This window comes from Mauremys reevesii, linkage group 1, assembly GCF_016161935.1.
Source record: "Mauremys reevesii isolate NIE-2019 linkage group 1, ASM1616193v1, whole genome shotgun sequence".
NCBI classification, from domain to species: Eukaryota; Metazoa; Chordata; order Testudines; family Geoemydidae; genus Mauremys; species Mauremys reevesii.
In genome coordinates this window covers 266483477-266504614 of record NC_052623.1, presented here as the reverse complement: position 1 = coordinate 266504614, position 21138 = coordinate 266483477, and the positions used below count along the sequence as shown (strand labels likewise).

General features: G+C 49.4%; 1 protein-coding gene across 3 annotated transcripts in view; it reads left to right on the top strand.

The window, feature by feature from the left end:
• The window catches only part of CACNG2 (calcium voltage-gated channel auxiliary subunit gamma 2), a 61367-nt gene that overhangs the window by 39432 nt on the left and 797 nt on the right, over positions 1-21138 (top strand). For all 3 annotated transcript variants that reach the window (XM_039521372.1, XM_039521389.1, XM_039521381.1), the window contains 2 exons: positions 12252-12335; positions 20146-20286. In XM_039521372.1, coding sequence (XP_039377306.1) covers positions 12252-12335; positions 20146-20286 — 225 coding nt within the window. The remainder of the gene's footprint in view (positions 1-12251; positions 12336-20145; positions 20287-21138) is intronic.

The window sequence follows — 21138 nt, the reverse complement described above, 5'->3', positions numbered from 1 at the left end:
TTGATTGTATTATTATTTTTAATTAAAAAATAAGAAAAAGAAAAGCATTTAAATACTAATGCTTGCCCTCCAGTCTGCCATCTGCATCTCCCCGCCCCCCAGATATCTGTTCCTGGAAGTCCAGCCACCAACTCAAACTACACATGGTGGAAATAGCACTGCTTATCTCCTTCCCACACCCTACTCGCTTCATTTATCTCACTACAGATAATTACACCACCCTTCCAGTTACTAGCCTCACAGTTTTGGTGTCACATTTGATTCCCCTCCCACACATACGAAGGCTGTTGCTAAATCCTGCATGTACTTCCTCTGTAATATCTCTGAAATTCTTCATTTACTCTATCTATACTGCTGAAACTTTTCTCCATGCCGTGGTCATCTCTTGCCTTAACTACTGCAAGCTGCTCCCTGGCCTCCCCAGCTCCCATGTTGTTTCCCTGGAACCTATTCAACATGCAGCTGTTAAAATCCTCCTCCTCACACTCCATCTAGCTATGCCACCCCACTTCTTGAATACTTGGCCTGTTCCAGTCTCACCTTCAAGGCCTTGCAGAGCTTTGCTCCTGCTTACATCTCCTCTCTAGTTGCCTGTGTTTTCTCCCATGTACCCTATCTTTTCGAAACACATCTTGATGTCTGCTTCTCTCGTCTTCTCACAAACCACTCCAGGACCTTCCTTTTTATGTCTGTAAAAAGCCGAGAACATTATAATGCTGTAGAAATAATAGCTAAATTCTCTGCTGATTTTTCTCTGAGTACCTTCACAATTGCATAGTCACAACTTTGGAATTCCGTAGTGAAATAGCAGCAGAAAACCAGACCTACCTAACTAATATCTCTTCTCTCCTTTGAAATCTAGCTCCAATTCCAGTATGTCCATCACCGTTGTGTCAATGCACCATATACAGAATGAAGGGCAACCGTCTTACTTGACTTTTGGTGAACCTACTAATCTTTTGGTTCTACACTGATTTTTCCAATGAGATTCATCTCCAGGCTTGATGCATAATGCTCCAGTTCAGAAAAGAGTGTCACAACCCTACACAGAGCCAAAAGTTTGTCCTGTTCATGTGTAACATGGATTTTTCTGTTGCTTCTATTGTCGTGCTACTTGTTAACATTTTAAATCAGACTGAAGACTATCAATTGTAAAGTTCAAACATTTCTGAGTTAAATTATTTATATAGTTAAAACGTCAGTAATGAGTGTACAGATTTTGCTCAACTTTTCTAGACAAATCTAGCTGTTGGCTGAGACAAATGATGGGAAATTTCAAGCAAAGACGTTTTTGTTTTAGAAAGTTATGACCCTATGAAAGAGGGTGTTTTTATATGAAAATTTCCATCTATATGTTAATGATAGGTTGTGCTACCAGGGATACTATACTTGAACATACAGAAATAACTGTAGCCAGGTCTAAGGTAGAATGAATCACCTATTTAACAACTCACAGCAACATTACTGTACAGTTTAGGATAGGAAGTAACGAAGAATACCATATCCAATGAATGGCTGAATTTTAGGCTGCTGGAATGTTATTAGTCCAGCACAGTGTTTCTCAAACTGGGGTCGCCACTTGTGTAGGGAAAGCCCCTGGCAGGTTGGGCCGGTTTGTTTACCTGCCGCGTCCGCAGGTTCGGCCGATCGTGGCTCCCACTGGCCGCGGTTCGCTGCTCTGGGCCAATGGGAGCTGCTGGTAGCAGTGCGGGCCAAGGAACATACTGGCCGCCGCTTCCAGCAGTTCGCATTGGCCTGCAGCGGCGAATCGTGGCCAGTGGGAGCTGCGATCGGCCGGACCTGCGGACAGGGCAGGTAAACAAACTGGCCCGGCCCGCCAGGGGCTTTCCCTACACAAGCCGCAACACCAGTTTGAGAAACACTGGTCCAGCTGTAATGTGGCAAGGAGAATCAGGCTAATGGTCCTACCAGGGATGAGGTGCACTTAATAATCACAGGTTCTATTTCTATCCTATATAGGTTTTTATATTGCACTAACCATTGTATCTGAGCCCCTTCCAGTATGGCATTTAGCGATGTGACTAATATCTGTCACGTTTGGTTCATTCCTTCCTCTCCTGGAGGGAGAGTTGTGTGTGCAGTGTATTGCCTGGTTTGGTAAGGTTTAGTTTTGTTTTGAATGTCTACACTGCTGTGCGTTTATGTTAGAGAAGGCCAGATTGAAGAAGTGCACCTTGCATTGGAAGTGGAAGGCAGTGAGATTTGTCGCAGGCCTTGGTTCCGGTCGGAGCTTGTTTCTTAGTCTTGGCTCATCCCTCCACCCCCCCCCCCCAACTTTGTCTCCTGTCCAGATGAGCTTTCCCTTATGACAGAAAGTTCCATTGTGCCTGAGAAGCAGAATTGTGGCGTACATGGGCAGCACGTCACCTACCTTTCACCTAAAAGGTGGTACCTCCGCTAGTATAGCAAACCTTTGCACCGTGCTGGGATATTGGTTCTCACTCAGATGTTCGAGCCGCAACTGCTGAATCCCCAACATTACTTCTTGCAGCTCAGCCCCCTCTTGCACCATGGCCAAGACCTTCCAAAATAGGACCCTAAAGTTAGGCTTTTAAATCCATATTGAAACAGCTAAATAAGTGGCCTAATTTTCAAAAGTGCACAGCACCCAACAGCTCCCATAAAGGTCAATGAGAGCTAATGGACAGTCAGCACTTGAAAATCCAGCCACTCATTTAGGTGACTGAATATTAATTTAGGAACTGAAGCCAAGATTTTCAAAAGCGACTAGCAGCTTTGAGTGCCTCATTCTGGGCTGCCCAATTTGAGACGCCTTAAAGGGGCCTGATTTTCAGAAAGCAAGGCGCTCAGCACTTCCTGACAATCACGGGTCTCGGGCTAGGCAGTCAAAAAGGGGACACCCAAACTCACAAGTCCCTGTTGACAATGATGGCTAATGAACGTCTCCAATTTTTGAAGGTCTCTACCGATATGTATAAATGTGAACTCCACACTTAGTTTCCCATGGTGCTCTCTGCTATTTTTCATCTATGCACAGACTTTGGCTCCGAGCCTCGCTTCGCCAGCTGGTCCCAAACAGACTCAGCTCTGAGATGGGGACTTGGAACAGACAGAAATGTGTATGTCTCTCTCTCTCACAACATGATTTACCTACCCCTTTCACACTTTGTTTCTGGCAGCTTTCTCGTGGGTAAATATTAAATACCAGTTTCATCAGAGATCGAGATTACTAATAAAACAGGAAGTCTAAACCTGGTTGGTTTTATTTATTTTGCTTCTATATCCTATGCTACCATAGTATCTGAGATTCTCACAGTGTATTTCTCCTCACAACACCCCTGTGAGGTAGGACAGGACTGTTATCTCCATTTTACAGATAAGGCACTGAGGCACAGAGAATAAATTACTTGCCCAACATCACACAGAGCATCTGTTGCAGAACAGGGAAGTGAACCGTTACTGGCACCCTAACCACTGCATCCATCCTTCCTCTCTGGTGAAGAAAGCAGTCTCATCCAGCTCCCTTTGTACATCTCCCCAGAAGCCCTCTTCCCCAAAACCTGTGCTGAAAAGGAAATATCCAAAAGCATTCTGGGAAAGGAGGCTTTTCATCCCTGGCTCCACCTCTGTCTGCTTGTTGCTCTCAGATGTCTTTTCCTCTACCTCTGTCTCCAGATGTACACTCCTGGCCACTCAGAATTCCTCCTCCCCTGCAGGAAAGGGGTGTCCCTTTCCCAGGAACTCACTGTTATTCAATGGATCTCCTCCTGCAGCCACGGAGGACTTTTAAACAGACATGGCCATACAAAGTGGTACAGAAGTAAACTGTGTTACTAATAACATAGGGCCAACTTCTCAGTTGGTGTAAACCAGCGTAGCTCCACTGATTTCATACCATATAGTAAGGGTAGGATATTTCAAACCATCAGGGGTGGGGGGAGTTGGCTGCCCAGTTCCCATGAATTTCAATGTGAATTGGCCATCCAAAACCCTTAGGCAGCATTGCAAATCTCAGCCTCACGTACTATCTCCACCCTGCCTGTCCCAACTGGAAAATACTATCCCTTTGGTCCGTGCGTTTTCGGGGTGCCCTGGAGTGCTAGTCTTAGTTCTTCAGGCCGCCCTTTTCAGCAGCTTGAGCAGGTGCAAAGTAGTCATTTGCGCGGCTGTGGGAACGCAGGGGATATTCCAAGCTGGTGTTTGGTTGTGCCCAAGCTGTATGAGAGCCCAGTCGCTTGAACCCTGTAAGGGGGCAGAGTGGGGACAGGGATGGGGGCATGGGCTGGGCCAAGGAGCGTTTCCAGAAGGGCCCAGGAGCAACCAAGGCCTGCTCCAGGCGCTCCAGAGTAAGTCAAATCAGAAGTATGACTAGCCCAGGATGGGTGGGTTTAGGTGTTGAAGGAGCCCCTCATTGGCTGTGCCACAGCCCGTGCTCCTGAAGGCAGGCAGTGCAGAGTAAAGGTCTCCACACTTACTTAGGGACAAGACCTTGGCTGGAGAAGGGAGACAGACAGGATATATTGACGGTGTACAGGATTCACATTAGAAAGGAAGAGGAGAGGCAGGATTGGGACAGGACCAATAGGAAATGTGGCAGGGGGGAGGCCTGGAAAGTGTTGAGGCTCACACAGCAGAGCTTCAGAAGGGGCAGGTGACTGGGGGGGTTGGGGAACAGGGAGACAGCACTGAAGACAGGAGGCAGTACAGAACCGGCCCATTTTAGGGTTGCTTCTCATGCAACAACTCAGGGAAGGGAGGTGGTAGGCAAGGGAATGCCAGGCTCAGAGGAGAAGTTGCCCTTGTCCTTCTAACAGGGTCTTGGGCCCATAGATAGGCATCCAAATGGCTATTTGCACCTTCAGAAAGTTTTGGCCACAGGGTATAGAAATGGCCCCTTCATTGCTTCGCATCCCATTCCTGCAGCCCCTGAGTGCAGAATGGGGAAGGCTGTTTGAACAGCATTCGGGAAGACTGGTGACCAATTCCCTCCCCCACCCCACGTGTACTGGAGGCTTTGCTATCAATGCAGGTGCAGAGGAGGTCGTTCTCCTGTCTCAGCAGGCCACAGGTGCCCCATTAGAGAATCGCTGAGTGACCTTGGAGCAATGGACGGGACATATAGGCCTTCTCGACACCAGGCTTTTTCTGAAAGATTTCCCACCATTGCTAGTCCATCTCAGGCACCGATCTGGCCCCCATTCCAATCGTTCTCAGCACCTCACAGTCTGTAATGTGTTGATCCTTGCAATGCCCCTGTCAGAGAGGGCAGAGCACGTTTTACCGATGGGACCTGAGGCACAGAGGGACTAAGGGTGGGATTTGCACAGGTATGTGGGCACCTCGCTCTTAGTGAAACCAATGGGAGTTAAGCACCTACGTGTCTTTGTGAATCTCACCCCAAGGGTGTGTCTGTACTGTGTTGTAAACCCAGGTCTGTGGGACCCGGTTTGTGTCATGGCTGTTTCCATGCCCACGCTTGAGCATCCAAACTGCATTGCAAACCTGGGCTTACAATTGCTGGATCCAGGTCTCACAGCTGTGCTAACACGTCCATACTGCGCTACGCAGACCTTCTGACTCGGGTCTGTGGCTTGAGCTGTGTGTATCCACATTGCAAAATGACAGGGCTTGGACCCGAGTCACAGCAGGACTGGCCTCTGATCAACCCCTTAGCAGGGTCCTAGGACTCCGGACCTGAGTGCTTGCTGACCCAAGTCAGACTAATTTGTGTGTGGACAGAGAGGGAGCTTGGACTCAAACCTGAGTCAGAGCTGGGCTTAGTGGGCAGTATAGACTGCAATATAAGCACAGGGTTAGTAGAACTCGAGTTAGCAAACCCTGGGTTGTTACCTAGGGCTTGAGCATCTACACCAGGGATCGACAACCTTTGGCACGTGGCCTGCCAGGTTAAGTCCCCTGGCGGGCCAGGCTGGTTTATTTACCTGCCGTGTCTGCAGGTTCAGCCAACTGCAGCTACCACTGGCCTTAGTTCACCGCTCCAGGCCAATGGGGGCTGCGGGAAGCAGCGTGGGCCGAGGGATGTGCTCACTGCTGCTTCCCACAGCCCCCTCTGGCCTGGAGCTGCGAGCCGCGGCCAGTGGGAGCTGTGAGGTAAACAAACCATCCCGGCAGGGGGCTTACCTCGGCAGACCGCATGCCAAAGCTTGCCAATCCCTGATCTACACTCATTTGTAACCTCATGTTAGGCATTCTTGAACCCTGGGTCCCAGTCTGGGGATTCAATAGCTATACTGCACTATGCAGGCCTGAGTCCAACCACCCGTAGCCCACACTTCCTATCACCCTCCCAAAATGTAGCTGCTTTAGCCCTTTGTGGTGCAGTGTGGAAAAACTTGACTGTCCAGAAAACTAAGCAAGTCAGCCCCATGGGATTGTTGGAATACTTTTGGTGGACTCCTGGAGCACGAGTCCAGTAAGGCTGCACCTACACTGCAAAGCAATACGGCGTGAACCCTGGATTCCAGTTTGACTCAGGCGTGGCCCCTCCACCCTTGTGGGGTTCTGAGACCCTGGATTCAAGCTCTAGGTTAGCACAATTTGTGTGTAGATAGAAGGGGGATTAGGCTTGAGCCTGAGTTCAAATCCTGGGTTTACATTGCATTATAGATGTACCCTAGGGGCATGGCCCTTCGCAAGGGGTGAGGGTCCCAGAGCCCAGGCTCCAGCCCAAGTCTGAATGTCTACACTTACATTTTATAGCCCTGTAGCCCAAGCCAGCTGACCCGGGCCAGCCGCAGGTGTTTTATTGCAGTGTAGACAAACCCTAAGTGACTTGGTCACACAGGAAGTCTGTAGCAGAGCAGGAAATTGAACCTGGGTTTCCTGACTCCAGGTCTGAGCCCTGCCCATGGCAGAATCCTTCCTTTCATCTGGCTGGGCTCCAGATGTGTTAGCAGCTGGGGTGCTGGGGAAGACAAAGCTGTGATGGCCAGCAGCGTTCTGACCACTTTGGCATGTCAATATGCTCTGAGCAGGGTTAGACAGCACAGTGGTTAAAATGACAGCAGACACCTGGAGCCCTGTGTGGACCAGCACTCCCAGCTTTGCTGCCAATGGTGGAGCTAGACCAATGGCAGCAGTCATAGGCATTTTTCAGACTAAAGCCTGGTGCAGACACAGCGTAAACAGCAGTGCCTGAGGGGTGGGGGGCATAGTGTCATTCAGCAGGGAGAGTTTGAAAATCCCGGTGGCTACACACCAGCTGACCCTGAGCATCCAGACATCTTGGGCACCCATTACTGGAAGGGGATTTTCAAAGAATAAGCATTGCCCCATCCGGTGCACTGAAGTTTGCCCTTGCTGTCTGAGGGTATGTCTACACTGCAATTAAAAACCTGTGGCTGACTCGGGCTCGTGGGGCTCAGGCTAAGGGGCTGTTTAATTGTGATGTAGATGTTCGGGCTTGGGCTGAAGCCCAAGCTCTAGGACCCTGCAAGGTGGGAGGGTCCCAGAGCTCAGGCTGCAGCTGGAGCCCGAACAGCTACATCACAATTAAACAGCCCCTTAGCCCGAGCCCTGTGAGCCCGAGTCAGCTGGCGTGGGCCAGACGCAGGTGTCTAACTGTAGTGTGTAGACAGACTCTGAGTGCCCAGAATCTCTGTAGGGTACCCAAAGGAGACCGTATGAAAACTGTCATGCACAAGATGCAGCATCAGTCATAAGCAGCCTGATTTTCACGCAGGGATTAACCAAGCTAAGACAGGAAGGAGTTACGGGGTGGGGAGGAGGGGCAGGGAATCATAACTGCCTATGTATGCCAGGAAGCATAGGGGTCTCTCTGCACACACACCCCCCCCACACACAAGCACACAATGTCTCGTGCTCATTCCTGGCCATCTGTTATTCCCCATTTGCTGGGGCACTGACTCTGTCTGCTTTCCCCACCGCATGTGGTGGGAGGGGGCATTCCCTGTCGAGGAGGTGGTTCCATTCCAGGTGGGAAATGTGAAAGCTACATCTGGAGGCTTTTCTGGTCCCACCAAGTGAAAGGGGACGGCCAGCTGAGGTGCCACTGAGCGTGGCCATGTTAAAGGGTGTAGAGCTGCAAGCTTACAAGAGGTGGAAGGTGGGCAATTTAAGACCAAGGGAAATGGAAAGGGGTAGAGACATAACTATAGTGGGGACAACATAGTCTTGGTCCCCTGCAATTCTGTGGGCAAAATGATGTCACTTACGGTGGGTGAGAGAGTTGCTTTTCTGGAGTTTGGGGAAACGGGGGAGATTGTGGCTGTAGAGCAGCCAGCCCCAGCCAGGGGCCCAGCAGACAAGTTCTAGGCCGGAGGTGCTCCTCTTTCCCAGACTGCTGGCTATCACAAGCAGTCAGGAGCAAGGAGCCGCTCCCAAACAAGAGCACGTCACATGGAGAGAAGGAAAGGGTGAGTCAGCGGAACCTGGCCATTCACGGACTATGTCCAGGCAGCCATAAAAACAAGAGGGAAGGGTTTGTGCCACACCTGGGCAAAGGCATCTCAAGTGCCTCAAGCTTTACCTGCCTTCCATGCAGATGATGTGCGTGCAGGTAGTGGCGTGGGGAGGGAGATACAGTGGATTTTCTTGGCTGTGAGGCATTCTTTTTAGGAGAACCGTAGCTGCAGAGCAGGTACTTCCTGAATGTGGGGCTCGATGTGGTAAGAAGGGCTTAGTGGCTCCCCCCTGCAGCCCCCAGGAAGAGGTGGGGCAGAAGGGAATCAACTGCTCTGAATATGGATTCGTGAGGCTTGAAAACTTTGGAGGCACCCAAAGATAATTTGTTCCTACTTCCTAATATACTCAGGGCTTAGACTCACCTCTGCTGTGTCCCAGCTCCTTAACAGGAGCTTCCTGAATTGGTTGTTAGATACCATGGTGCCTTAAAAAATACCAAAGATCAGCAGATCAGATAGATAGGGTCAACGCAGGGAGAATTGATAGTGAGGAGTATAACTATCAGTACTGCATGATGGACAGTTACAAGGTAATGGCTTGCATTAAATGCCCTAAGTTCTGCTCAGGCAAAGTCTGGGCTCAGAGTAAAACCTGGGATGGATTCTTTGTGCTTGGTCTCTTCTTCAAATGTCCCAAAGTCCTGTCCAGGAATATGAGAGAATCTTCCCAGGACATTCCTCTAACCAGGACACCTGAATTATTCCTTGCATGGCCTCCTGATGGAAAAGGCTGGGGCTGAAATATGCTGGGTGCTTCTCACAACCAACACCATTCCCTCCGTGCAACAGCTAGGACTGCGGTGGCTGTAGGGACCCCGCATCCTCCATTCCTGATGCTGTGTTCTGGGCATTGTTAGGATTGTTCCTTGTAAGGCAGTGTAGTTCCCCAGCTTCTCCCAGGATTCCTCACTCTCCACAATCACTGTGAAAGCTCTCCTCCCTTCAGCCTATCCCAATTTGGGGGTGCCAATGCCAGGAGCGTAACCCCCAAGAGCATCTAATCCGTAGGGTCAAAGAATCTGGGCCCAGGTCTCCTGCACAAATGCCTCTGCACTGGCTGAACTCTTGCTCTGGAGCCCAAGGGACAGGTGCCCCCAAGCCCAATTGCCTCAGTCTCTGTGCAGACAGAGCAACTTCCCTTCTGGGCTAGTCAAGGGCAGTTAGTTTTATATGGATGATACCACTGTAAGCAGTGATGAGCTGCCAAATTTTTAACAACGGGTTCCCTCCTCCCTCCAAAATTTTAACAATGGGTTCCCACCTTCCCAACCTCATGTTCCTTCCACACACACACTCCCCCCCTTGCCCCCCCCCTTCCCCCCCCCCCTGACTGCCTGCCCCCCCCCACCCCCTCCTCCATTCAACTACCCCCAGACCCCCTCCCCCAGCTACCCCTACTCTGTCCCCCTCTCCCCTCCCCCCTGTCCCACTCGGCCCTTTGCCCCCACTCCCTCCCTGTTCTCCTGCCCTGACTGCCCCTGTTCCCATCCTCCCCCCTGCCCTCCCCTCCTGCCCCCACCCCCCCCCCACACCCCCCTCCCCACCCCCCTGCCCCCCCCCTTACTGGCTACCCCGCCTGGCTCCCGAGCACCCGCTCCCGAGCGCAGGCACCCCTGCCGGCGCCGCCGGCCGCACCGAGCCAGCCGACCTCCCCCAGCCGGCCCGGGACGGCAGGACCCCGCCCCCCCCTCCCCCCTGCCCCCCCCCCCCTCCGCCCCCTGCCCCACCCTCCCCTTCTCTCCCCCCTACCCCCCCTCCCTCCCCTCCCCCATCCAACCACCTTGTCCCCTGTCCCCACCCTGCCCATCCAACCCTGCCCGCTCTCTGCCTCCCCTCTGTCCCCCCATCCTCCCTGCCGCTGACTGCCTCCCCCAGCCCTCTTCACAATCCCCTCTGCCTCGCTGACTGCTCCCCAGGACCCTGGCCGCCCCTCCTCAATCCCCTGCTCCCTGCCCTCTGACCCCCCACCATGGAACGCCCTACCCTTCCACGCGGCCGAGCGGAGCCAGCCCGGCTGGAGGGCAGCTGGCGGGGGAGGTGGGGCCCAGAGCCGGGCATCCCGAAGCCCTGGGGAGGAGAAGCAGGAGGGTGGAGGATCCGGTTCTCTGTCCGGCTAGCAAACCTGCACCCCTACTGTAAGGGTAAATCCCAGGAAAAGAGAGGGACACTGCACTGGGGGGTGGGGGCGGGGAACCCATGGAGATTAATGAGCAGGTAAGTACGCCCAGTGGTCTGTGATGGGATGTTAGATGGGATGGGATCTGAGTTACTACAGAGAATTCTTTCCTGGGTGCTGGCTGGTGAGTCTTGTCCACATGCTCAGGGTTTAACTGATTGCCATATTTGGGGTCGGGAAGGAATTTTCCTCCAGGGCAGATTGGCAGAGGCCCTGGAGGTTTTTCACCTTCCTCTGCAGCGTGGGGCACGGGTCACTTGCTGGAGGATTCTCTGCAGCTTGAGGTCTTCAAACCACAATTTGAGGACTTCAATAACTCAGACATAGGTTAGGGGTTTGTTATTGAAGTGGATGGGTGAGATTCTGTGGCCTGCATTGTGCAAGTCAGACTAGATGATCATAATGGTCCCTTCTGACCTTAAAGTCTATGAGTCTATGAGATTGTTTTCTGCGTGGTCTTGTTTTGCAATCGGGTGAATGTCCTGATACCAGGAAGAAGGGGCTGAATGATCCCAGTTCTGTGTTGTAACCATGGTTCTTCTAGTCTGCCCCAGATTTCACTCTGTTCCAAGGTATCAGCAGGGGTCAGGGAGCTGGACTGCCACTGCCACCCACCGAAATGTAGAGGGTGTGGTTGGAAGTATGAGGACATGCTGATAGCTGGGTGTGCATGTGCATGTTTAATGCATTGGCCAGTTAAGGGTGGTTCTCCTTTAGCTCAAGTGCTAAAATCCTGAGGTTTTTGAAGCTGAAGGTCACATGCTGTACACCCCAAAGCTGCATGTGTGCAGTTTAACCAATGCCCGTTAGATCTGGATGTAGCTCCCAGATTCCTTACCATTTATGTGTAATTAGGTGCTATTGAAGAGTTAGGGGGGGTCAGAGAAGATTGACAAGGATGACTAAAGGCCTGGGAAAACTCTCCTATGACGAGAGATTGAAAAGACTGGGATTGTTCAGCTTAGAAAGGGACAAATGGGAGCAGACATGATAGAAATACATTAAATAATGTATGATCTAGAGAAGGTGGATCCAGAATGTTCATTCTCCCTGTCTTGTAACACAAGAACAAGGGGATATGAAATGGCAAACTCAAAACTGATAACAGGAAATACTTTTTCACACAATGTGTACATAGACTGTGGAACTCACTGCCACAGGAAGTCACTGAGGCCAGAATTTGGCAAGATTCAGAAAGGGAGTGGAGATTTATATGATACCAAGAATATCCAGAGTTAATGCTAACAAAAAAATTTGAAGGGGTCTAAAACCTCATGCTTCAGGGTTTCAGCCAGTCTCTGTAAGGGACCAGGATGAGACCTAATGTGGGGGGAAGATTATCCCACACTTGCCTACTTGGTAGTTCTGACCCTTTCCTCTGAAGCATCTGGTGCTGGCTACTGCCTGAGACAAGATACTGAGCTAGATGGATCTTAGGTCTGACACAGAAATTCCTATGTTCCCATGTGCATATGGGGATGTGAAGGGGTGTGCGTGTAGAACAGAAGAGAATGCCTGAGAGCTTAATGTGAAGGTGTGTGTTGCCTGCGAAGGAGGCAGAGAAGGCAGAAAGAATGACCCAGAGAGGAGTTGTTTGCCTCGACTGGTTTCTGATGTTCTCATTTGTTCTTTCTTCTCTTGTTTTGCAGGGAATTTTAAAGGTCTGTGTAAGCAAATCGATCACTTCCCTGAGGATACAGATTATGAAGCTGACACAGCAGAATATTTCCTCCGTAAGTCTGCAGGCTCTTTTCCTTGGAACTGATTGTGGGTGCGAGCGCTGGGTGCCCTTTGCTTCCTGTAGATGACACTGTTCAAAGTCTGGTTCCCTTGAGGATTAACATGCCAGATGAGGCAAAATCTGGAAGAATTGACTGGGGGCATCCCTAAGACCTTCTGAATGTCTGTCTCAGTGGGTCCCCTGCCTTCCACTAACGAATCCACTCCCACCTCCACAAGACCAAATCTACCGGATCCTGCTAGAGTCAAACTTGCACTGGCAATTAAAGGGTTTTTTAATTAAAGGTATTTAATTATGATAAACTTCTGTAGCCCCTCAGCCTCACCCCCAACTCTAAATACATTGGAAAAATATTGACAAGGAGAAGGAAGCATTTCCAAGATGCAGAGAGTGTGTCCCGTTAGCTCTCAGATAATGCAAAACAGATAATAGGCTTCCAGTGAAAATTACTCGAAGGGGAAGGGGAAACGACAGAAGCACTGACTGTGTCACCAGTTGCAATCACCTCTCAGGTGGGAGGGATTGAGTAACCCTGTGGATTGAGGGTAGTTATAGAGACTTGCACAGAAACTGCAGGTCACTTGTTCCATCTGATCCCCAGGCAAGGAGATTAGAGGGTTTGGGTATGGGGTCACGAGCCTTTCACTTCTGAGTCACTGAATCTAATGCATGCCAGGTCATTTGTGACCAGGAGTCACTACCCTCTGATAATTGTCAATCCTCATAAAATGAGTCAGTGGTCTTAGTCTATTTCTGGAGCAAGTAGTCACCTCACAGAAACCATCACCATGAGAGACACTAATTAGCAGCCTTGGTAGCAGTCTCAGCAAAGCAACTGAGGATTGAATGGGCCATAAAGACTGACCTCCCTTAGATGTAGTAGCCCCTCCATGAGGGGCGGAAGGCACAGTAGTGGGGAGGCTGGGATAGTGTGCGTGTGTGTGTGCACTTGGGGGAGAGGGGCGTGAAAGCTTACACCACTTCTGTTTCTGCTGTCCCTGTTGGGATTCAGATATTGAATTCTTATACCGTGATCAGATCCGATTTCACAAACTGAACAGGTTTGTGCTGGTCAGTGCTTAGATGGGCAAGCTCTGAGGAGCTCCTGCTTCTGTCACCAGAGCTGTTGATCAGACACTTTTCGCTGACAGAACATTCACTTAAGTGGACTGCGGATAAGAGACGGACAGCGGGTGGCAGGGGAACGGCATGGTAAGAACAGAGCCTGTTGGAGCTAACGCTTCTCTTTGGAACACAGAAAAGAGTGAAGAGCATGTATCAGGGCCACTTGCTGCACTTAGAGCGTGGTGTGTCTCTGGAAGGGGCACACAAGTGGAAAGCAGAGACACTAGAGATCAGAGCCCAACTTGGGACATGAGGGCAGAGTTCACAACTCCCATGTACGTGGAGCCAGCCTGGAAAGCTGTGCAGTTCTGTGTGGTCCCGTAAAACCTGGATTGATGAAAAGAGACCACTTTTGTTCAGTGCAAAAGCAGAGGCTCGGTCTTCCTTTACAACAGATGCACAGGTCCCAGCGCTAATCTCTACCTCTATGTCCTGTTGTGCCTCCATGAGCACAGTTCCTGTTGACATCATGAGAGGAGATCTTTGCTCTAAAGGAGCCCAAAAGCAGTGGCTTTTAATTGTGTGGGCTAAGCATCAGGGATCTGCTAGGGCGGGGGATCTCTAGGAGTCACCAACTACGACTTGTGTGTGTTTGGAGCATGCTGGAGGCCCAGCAGCACCATGGAGTTAGAAAGATTTGGGATTCTTTCAAGATCATTTATGTGGATGAAAGAGGGAGACTGTGATAGGATTTAATCATCAATTCTAAAATATTTGCCCACCTGCTGCGGTTTTAAATAATCCCTTGGAGAAGGTTTCCTTAAAATGTATTTCTGTTGCATTGCTTGCCAGACAGCTTGAGAGCCAGGGCTGCAAACGTGGGTGACACTCATCAGCAGAGGGATGGGCGTGCTGTTTTGTTGCTATAGAGTTACCTCTGAGCACAGGTTTGCTAGTGAAGAATTGTTTGCTGGCATTGGTCTCTTTTTAGCAAACAGAGCTTTGGAGCATTTGTTTTGGGGAAGAGCCCACAGAGGGCTCCAGATCACTGTCTCCTCCAAGAGGAGACAAGTGTAGGTCAAATGGTAGATCTATTATCCTTGACAACGTTCCCTTCAAAGCAAATCCCCAAGGTGGAATCCCTTAGGAAAGAGCAGTGTTCAATTAACTGAAGCGGGATATTGGGGTTTGGGCAGACTTAATGAGGTACTTGCTGGGTCATGTCTGGTAGAAGGAGCCTCATGCTGAGCGAGGCCTGACTGGAGATGGCCTGACTTGGACAGGTTCTCCCAGGACTCCTGCCAAATTGGAGCTTGTTGAGGCTTCACCTGAGCTGGGGCTGGTAGTGTTGGCATATTGTTTCTGATCTTTAGATTAGATTGTTGCCTGGATCAGAGTGGGCAGGAGATTGGGATGGCAGAGAGCCTGATTAGGACTCAGTTTGGTTTTGCTGACCATTCAGATAAGATGGCTCGGGTTCCTTGCAATCAAATGGCCGGTGTCAGGAGGAAGCGGGGGAATGCCAGTGTGTTTCTTTGCCACAAGACTCTGAGGCTGGGTAGAAGCCATTCCGAACACATTGCCAGCTCTCCTTCCCTTCAGACGGCATGGTCTGCACAGGGCCGGCCAACAACATTTTGGCACCTGAGGCAGGGAGCTCAAATGATGCCCCCATACCCCCTCACTTGGGCCAAAACTTTGAAAGGTCTCAATTCTGCCTTTTTCCTGTTCTACTCCTCTTATGGTACTGCTTTGCTACATACCCCAATAATGGAGAACTAACAACTTAAAATGCCTTGTTCAAAAATTTTAAGTAACACTTAACTTTCAAACGCCTGAACAGCAAATGTAACTTTTCTTGTCTGCATAGTAAACACTGGCATTTTTATCTGTTTGAATAATCGAAGTGATGCTTTCCGTGCCTTCTTGGTTGCAAAGATTTGAACTGCTTCCTGAAGATCCACAGTCTGGGCCAGCTCATAGTCTATGGAGATGGTTGCAAGGCCGACCAGCCTCTTCTGTGTCATTGTGGAGAGTAGTTGTGTTTTTATTAACTTCAGCTTGTTAGAAGTGTTAGAAGTATGCACAGAGCAACAAAAGCATTTGGAAAGAGGGTGGTCATCTTATTTGTGCACATATATTCCAGAACAGTCTTTGGAGTTGATTCTGCTGAAATGTATCTTGAAAGGGCTTTCAGTTCATCACCTAAATCACTCGCATCAATATTGCGCATGTCATCATGTGTCAACACTGTCCCTAGTGCCCTGCATTGCTGGTGTAGGTCTTCTTCAGGTATAGTGAGGAGTTTTGGAATATCACACAACATCCCAAATATACTGCTGTGTTCCTTGAGCTGCATGAAACGTTCTTCAACCGACTGTATTGCACAATCTAGCACCTGGTTAAAGAATTCAACTTTGAATTGTTGTTTGGGGTCTCTTATGGGATTATCCTGTGCCTTGTAATCAAAATGTCTTCTTCTTCGGTGACTCTTGTATTCTTGAATGGGTGGGAAAATAGCTTCAGTGTGAAGTTCCTCTGCCAACTTCTGTGCACTCTTCAGAATGTTTTGAAATCCCTCATCTGACTGGTAAGACTGTAGGTATGACTTTGTCCAGTTGTTCCATTGTTCCAGATATATCAAGGTCAACACCTTGGAGTCTTTTGCTTACAACATTTATTTCAAACAGTATGTCATGCCACAACACTAAGCCTCACAGAAATTTGAAGTTATGTATGTTTCTGGTGATTCCATTTCCCTTTGCCACTGTTCTCCCATGAACAGTTCCTATCATAGCATTATCCTCCATAATGGCAACTATGGCATCCTTTATCTTCCCAATTTGGTGTTTGATAGGCTTTATCGCCTCCACTCGATTTTCCCATCGTGTGGCACTCAGTGGTTTCAATGTCAAAGAGGATGTTCCCAGATGTTGCTTCAAAATTTGCCAGTGATGAGCTGATGCAGAGAAAAATACATAGATGCTTTGAATTACATTAAAAAATTCAGCAGCCTCACTAGAAGCTGATGCTGCATTACTGACCACCAAGTTCAATGAATGAGAACTGCACACGACAAAAAAAGCTCGAGGGTTTAACTCTCAGATCCGTGTCTGCACTTCTCTGTTCTTTCCTCTCATGTTGGCACCATTATCATAGCCCTGACCTCTCATGTCAGCTATCGCAATTCCCGTATCTTCCATCTTTTTAGGAAGCACATTTGTCATACCAGCTCCTGTAGTATCATCAATGTCAATAAATTCTATAAAATGCTCTCTGACAGTCACCTTTGCAGGGACATTTTCACTAGGTTCTGTTGTTGTTACAAAATGCACCATTAAAGTCATTTGTTCCGTATGGCTGATGTCAGGTGTGCATTCCAGAATAACAGAGTAATATCTTGCTGACTTCAGATCTGCCACAATCTTCTGTTTGACTTTTTTTGCCAGTAACTGTATGATCTCATTTTGAATTGTTTTTCCAAGGTAGTGGTGTGTGTACATTTCTTGGGTGGCAACTCTTCTTAGATGCTCCTGGAGAACAGCATCAAACTCAGCCATCAGCTCCACAATTTTAAGGAAGTTTCCATTGTTTGGCACATACAAATGATCTGAAGTGCCACGCAGTGCTAGGTTTTGGGTAGCAAGCATTCTCACAATGGCAATGAGCCTTTTCAGAACATTTTTCTAGTAAAGAGACTCTGATGCAATGTTCTCTTGATGCTAATCATCTATGGTGGCCTTCAACCTTAGTCTTACCTCAAGCTCTTTCCACCTATGGAATGCTCTCTGGTGATTTGCTGCCTTCTCATGGCATGCCAGATTTCTAGCCAGATTTTTCCAGTCCTTTGTTCCTGTAGAACCCAATGTGTCTGGAACATTAGTCTGGAAGAGTTTGCAACAAAAACAGTATGCAGCATTCTGGGTTTTTGAGTACATAAGCCATGGCCTCTCCACTTTGTCACCATTGGGCATTTCGTGCCAGTAATGTGTTGGATGGAAACTTCTATTTTCATTGTCTTTGGGGAACATGATGTTTTTCACTTGCTGTGGCCCATGCAGTACAAGGAAGTCCCTCAGGCTACTGCTCAAGTGGGTCCACAGTCCTGGATCATCTAGACTTAAGGAACTAAACTCAGCAGCAGCTGTTTCTTGCGCCTCCACCACACTCTTCTCTGATCTACACTTTTCTTCAGGAATGTGCATGGTTACACATGGATGCTGCAGTAGCTGCCAGGTCACCTGCACTTTGACTACCTAGAAGATCAGGCATCTCCTCACCACTCACAACCTCACTGGGGCCGGAAGGCTCACCATGAATGTTTATGTCTATATATCTCAGGAGAGCTCCTTCCTGCTTAGATAGAAAAGCTTCCTTTCTTTTTCTGAATGCTGCCCCAGAGGGGTGTTTTCTTCTTTCACTCAGGACTGCTGTTCTGTGCCAGCTATAGTGGCTCTCAACACTCAGTTGAAGGGGACTAATAAGCAGGCTGGTAGCAGGGCCTGAGTGAGGGAAGATATCAGTGTCCTAAGGGCCTAACTGGCTCCTACTACTTCAGTTGAGTGCCTGTTTTCCTCAAGTGGGTTCAGGGAAGCAGCAGGAAACAGGAAGCTCCCTGAGAAGCTGGTGTTAATCAGTCCAGGCTCCTGGGGGTGCTAGAGAGATACATAGAATCGTAGAATATCAGAGTTGGAAGAGACCTCAGGAGATCATCTAGTTCAATCCTCTGCTCAAAGCAAGACTAATCCCCAGACAGATCTTTACCCCAGTTCCCTAAATGGTCCCCTCAAGGATTGAACTCACAAACCTTGGGTTTAGCAGGCCAATGCTCAAACCACTGAGCTATCCCTCCCCCGCAACATAAGAGGCTTCTCCTCCTCCTCTCTCTCCCTGCAGCGCGGGCTGCTTTCTGTTATTCCCTCTCACCTTTTCTCCTGCCTGCCTGTTATGTCTCTTGTGCCCTCCTTCCTCCAGCACAGCACTCCACCATCTCTGTGCATCTGGAGCAGAGAGAATACATATGCACCAGCAGCAGACACAATTTTCTACACTCTGGGTCCTAGTGGCGCCACACTCCCACCCCTGGCACCCGAGGCAGCCGCCTCAGTTTGCCTCATGGTAAGGCCAGCCCTGGGTCTGCACTGGACTCTGGAACAGTACGGTGGGTTCAGTGACAGCCCCTCTCTTCCATGGTCATTTGACTCTGTGGAACTTCTGAAATGAATAAGGCAATGGAGCTGAGATTAAGGGCAGAGAATCCTGGTTTCACCCCTCTGCTCCCAATTTCATACTGTGACCTTGTGTTCTCCCCAGCATGTGATGCTAACAATTTCCACAGGGCCCCTCCCTACAGCGGGCATCCACTTGGCATTTGCTTGCTGTCACCTGGCTCCCCACTGTTCAATCTTCCGCTACTTTCCCCAAACCATTAGCACGGTTATTCCCATCTCATTCCCTGAAGTAGAGCTATGTAGGACTGGAGAACAGGCGAGAGGTTCCTCACACCCCTTTGGGTTTATAGCAAGCAGGGATTGTGCTAGAGTCGGCACCAGCAAGAATTCAGTGCCTGTGCCTGATACGAGGGATAGATTCTCCCCCCAGGGCCTGTGAACCGACTGTCCCTGCTGTCTAGAGAAACCCCCTTTGTTTGCTTTATTCAGGTTGATTCTCCTACCTTTGCACTGAAAGAAGATTTGCATTGGGCTGTTCTTGCATTGAGGCATGTTCTTTCTCAGCCATGTGTTTGTTTCACACAGTAGCATCTTCTTTCTGCTGGGAAGAGAGGAGAGGCCTCTCTCATAAAAATACTGACTGTACCTGCTGTGATGTATTGTGCAGCATGTGCCAATCCACAACACTGCTCTCTGCTGGACAGAATATGGAGGGGAGGGGCGAGGGGTGCACAAATGCACACCACTACTGTCTGTTGGCTGAAATAAATGAGAGCTCCTCCTGGTGTGTGTGTGTGTTTGCACATGCATGTGCACTGCTCTCTGCTGGATGGAATATGCATGAGGTTGTGAAGTTGCACCTTTAGCTTGCCATTGGGAGTCCTGTGCTTCTGGAGGATTAGGTTGTGAGTTCTATTTCCCAATGCCAGTGAAGGCTGCAGCCTCAGCCTATAGCCACAGACTGTCACCCTGCCTCGGTAGCTGCTTTCCAGCTCTCTACAAATCTCTCCTTAAGAGGCAAGTTCACTTTCCAAATGATGTGCAATTGACTGACTCTTTGGGTGAAACGTTTGGGACGCTGGCACTGCTCTTTAAAAACCAAACTGCATCGCATTATAGATGGGAATAATAGCTGAAGGGCCCTACTCAGGCAAATGGTGTGAACAAAAGCAGGAGTGAGAGGTTTGCAGGGGGTTCAGCCAGGTTATGAAAGAGTCCCAGGTAAACTTCTGCCACCAGGCCCCTTGAGTATGCCACTGGCTTCTGATAGTCTCAATGACAATCCAACACATGGGTGATCCATTTGTGACCACTCTCTCCTTCTGTCTCCTCTCGCCCTCCCCTTCTTTCTCTTTATTCCTCCCTGAATCACTCTGCCCTCTCCATGTTTCTCTCCCTTCTCTGTTTCCTCTCCTTCTCCCCCACACAATACATGCTATTGTTTCCCCGCTGTATCCGTTCCCTCCCCTCCCCATCTCTTTGTCTCCTGTATTGTTTTCCCTTCTCCCTTTCCTCTGTCTCCTACCTGTGCTGTTATTTCTCCCCCTCTCCCTCTCTTTTTCACAGGGGCTGTAAGGGCCTCTAGTATTTTCCCGATCCTGAGTGTGATTCTGCTTTTCATGGGTGGACTCTGCATTGCAGCCAGCGAGTTCTACAAAACCCGACACAACATCATCCTTAGTGCCGGCATCTTCTTCGTGTCTGCAGGTAAAGGGACGAGGGACAAATGGGCTGGGGGGATGGAAGACTAAGAGCAATAGTGAGGAAGATACCATCAGGGAAAGAGAGTGACAGGCTGTCCAGGTGATAGAGCAGCAGAGGCAAAAGGGAAAGGGGCTGGTATATTTGCACAGGCAAAAAGGACAACATATATTTTTCAGTCTAGATGAGCTTTATTTCAGATGAATGAAAACATTCAACCAGAAAGAGTAAATATTAAGTCTCTGTGTGTGTGAGAGAGAGAGAGAGACAGAGAGAGAGAGAGAGCACACAGTGACTCACTCTGACATTCTGTATCTGAACTGACACACAAAATGGCAGCTGCTCCCTGCAGAGAGATTCCTCTACATGTACAAACACAGTAAACAGAAAACAGAATCCCAGCTCCCTTCAGTTACATGGCTACGTCCACCACTGGACAGACTCTGACATCAGACAGATGGAGCTATGGAGTCCCTGACTACTTCTCAACAGGATGCAACCACCTTGGGTGGAGGAAATATAGGAAATCAATTTCTCCAGGCCAGGGTTAGAGCAGTGTTGGGGTGCAGGGCTGGGAAGGCAGGATCTCAGAATTGGATGTACATGGAGACTGAGCTCCTCTCTACATCTGCTGAGGGAGCGGGTCTCACGGAGGTAGGCAGGACTGACTGGGGTGCCAGTAGCAGGGTGAAGTTTAGGGTTCGGTGAACATGTGGAATGAATTGCTCTCTCACCTGAGAATCCCCAGAAAGGGCTCCAAGCAGGGCAGGGTTGGAGGCTAGTTTGGGGAGCTGTGAGCAGACAGGCAGCTGGGCCCTCACCAGCACTGGACTACTCTTGGGAAGACCGGTGTCTTTA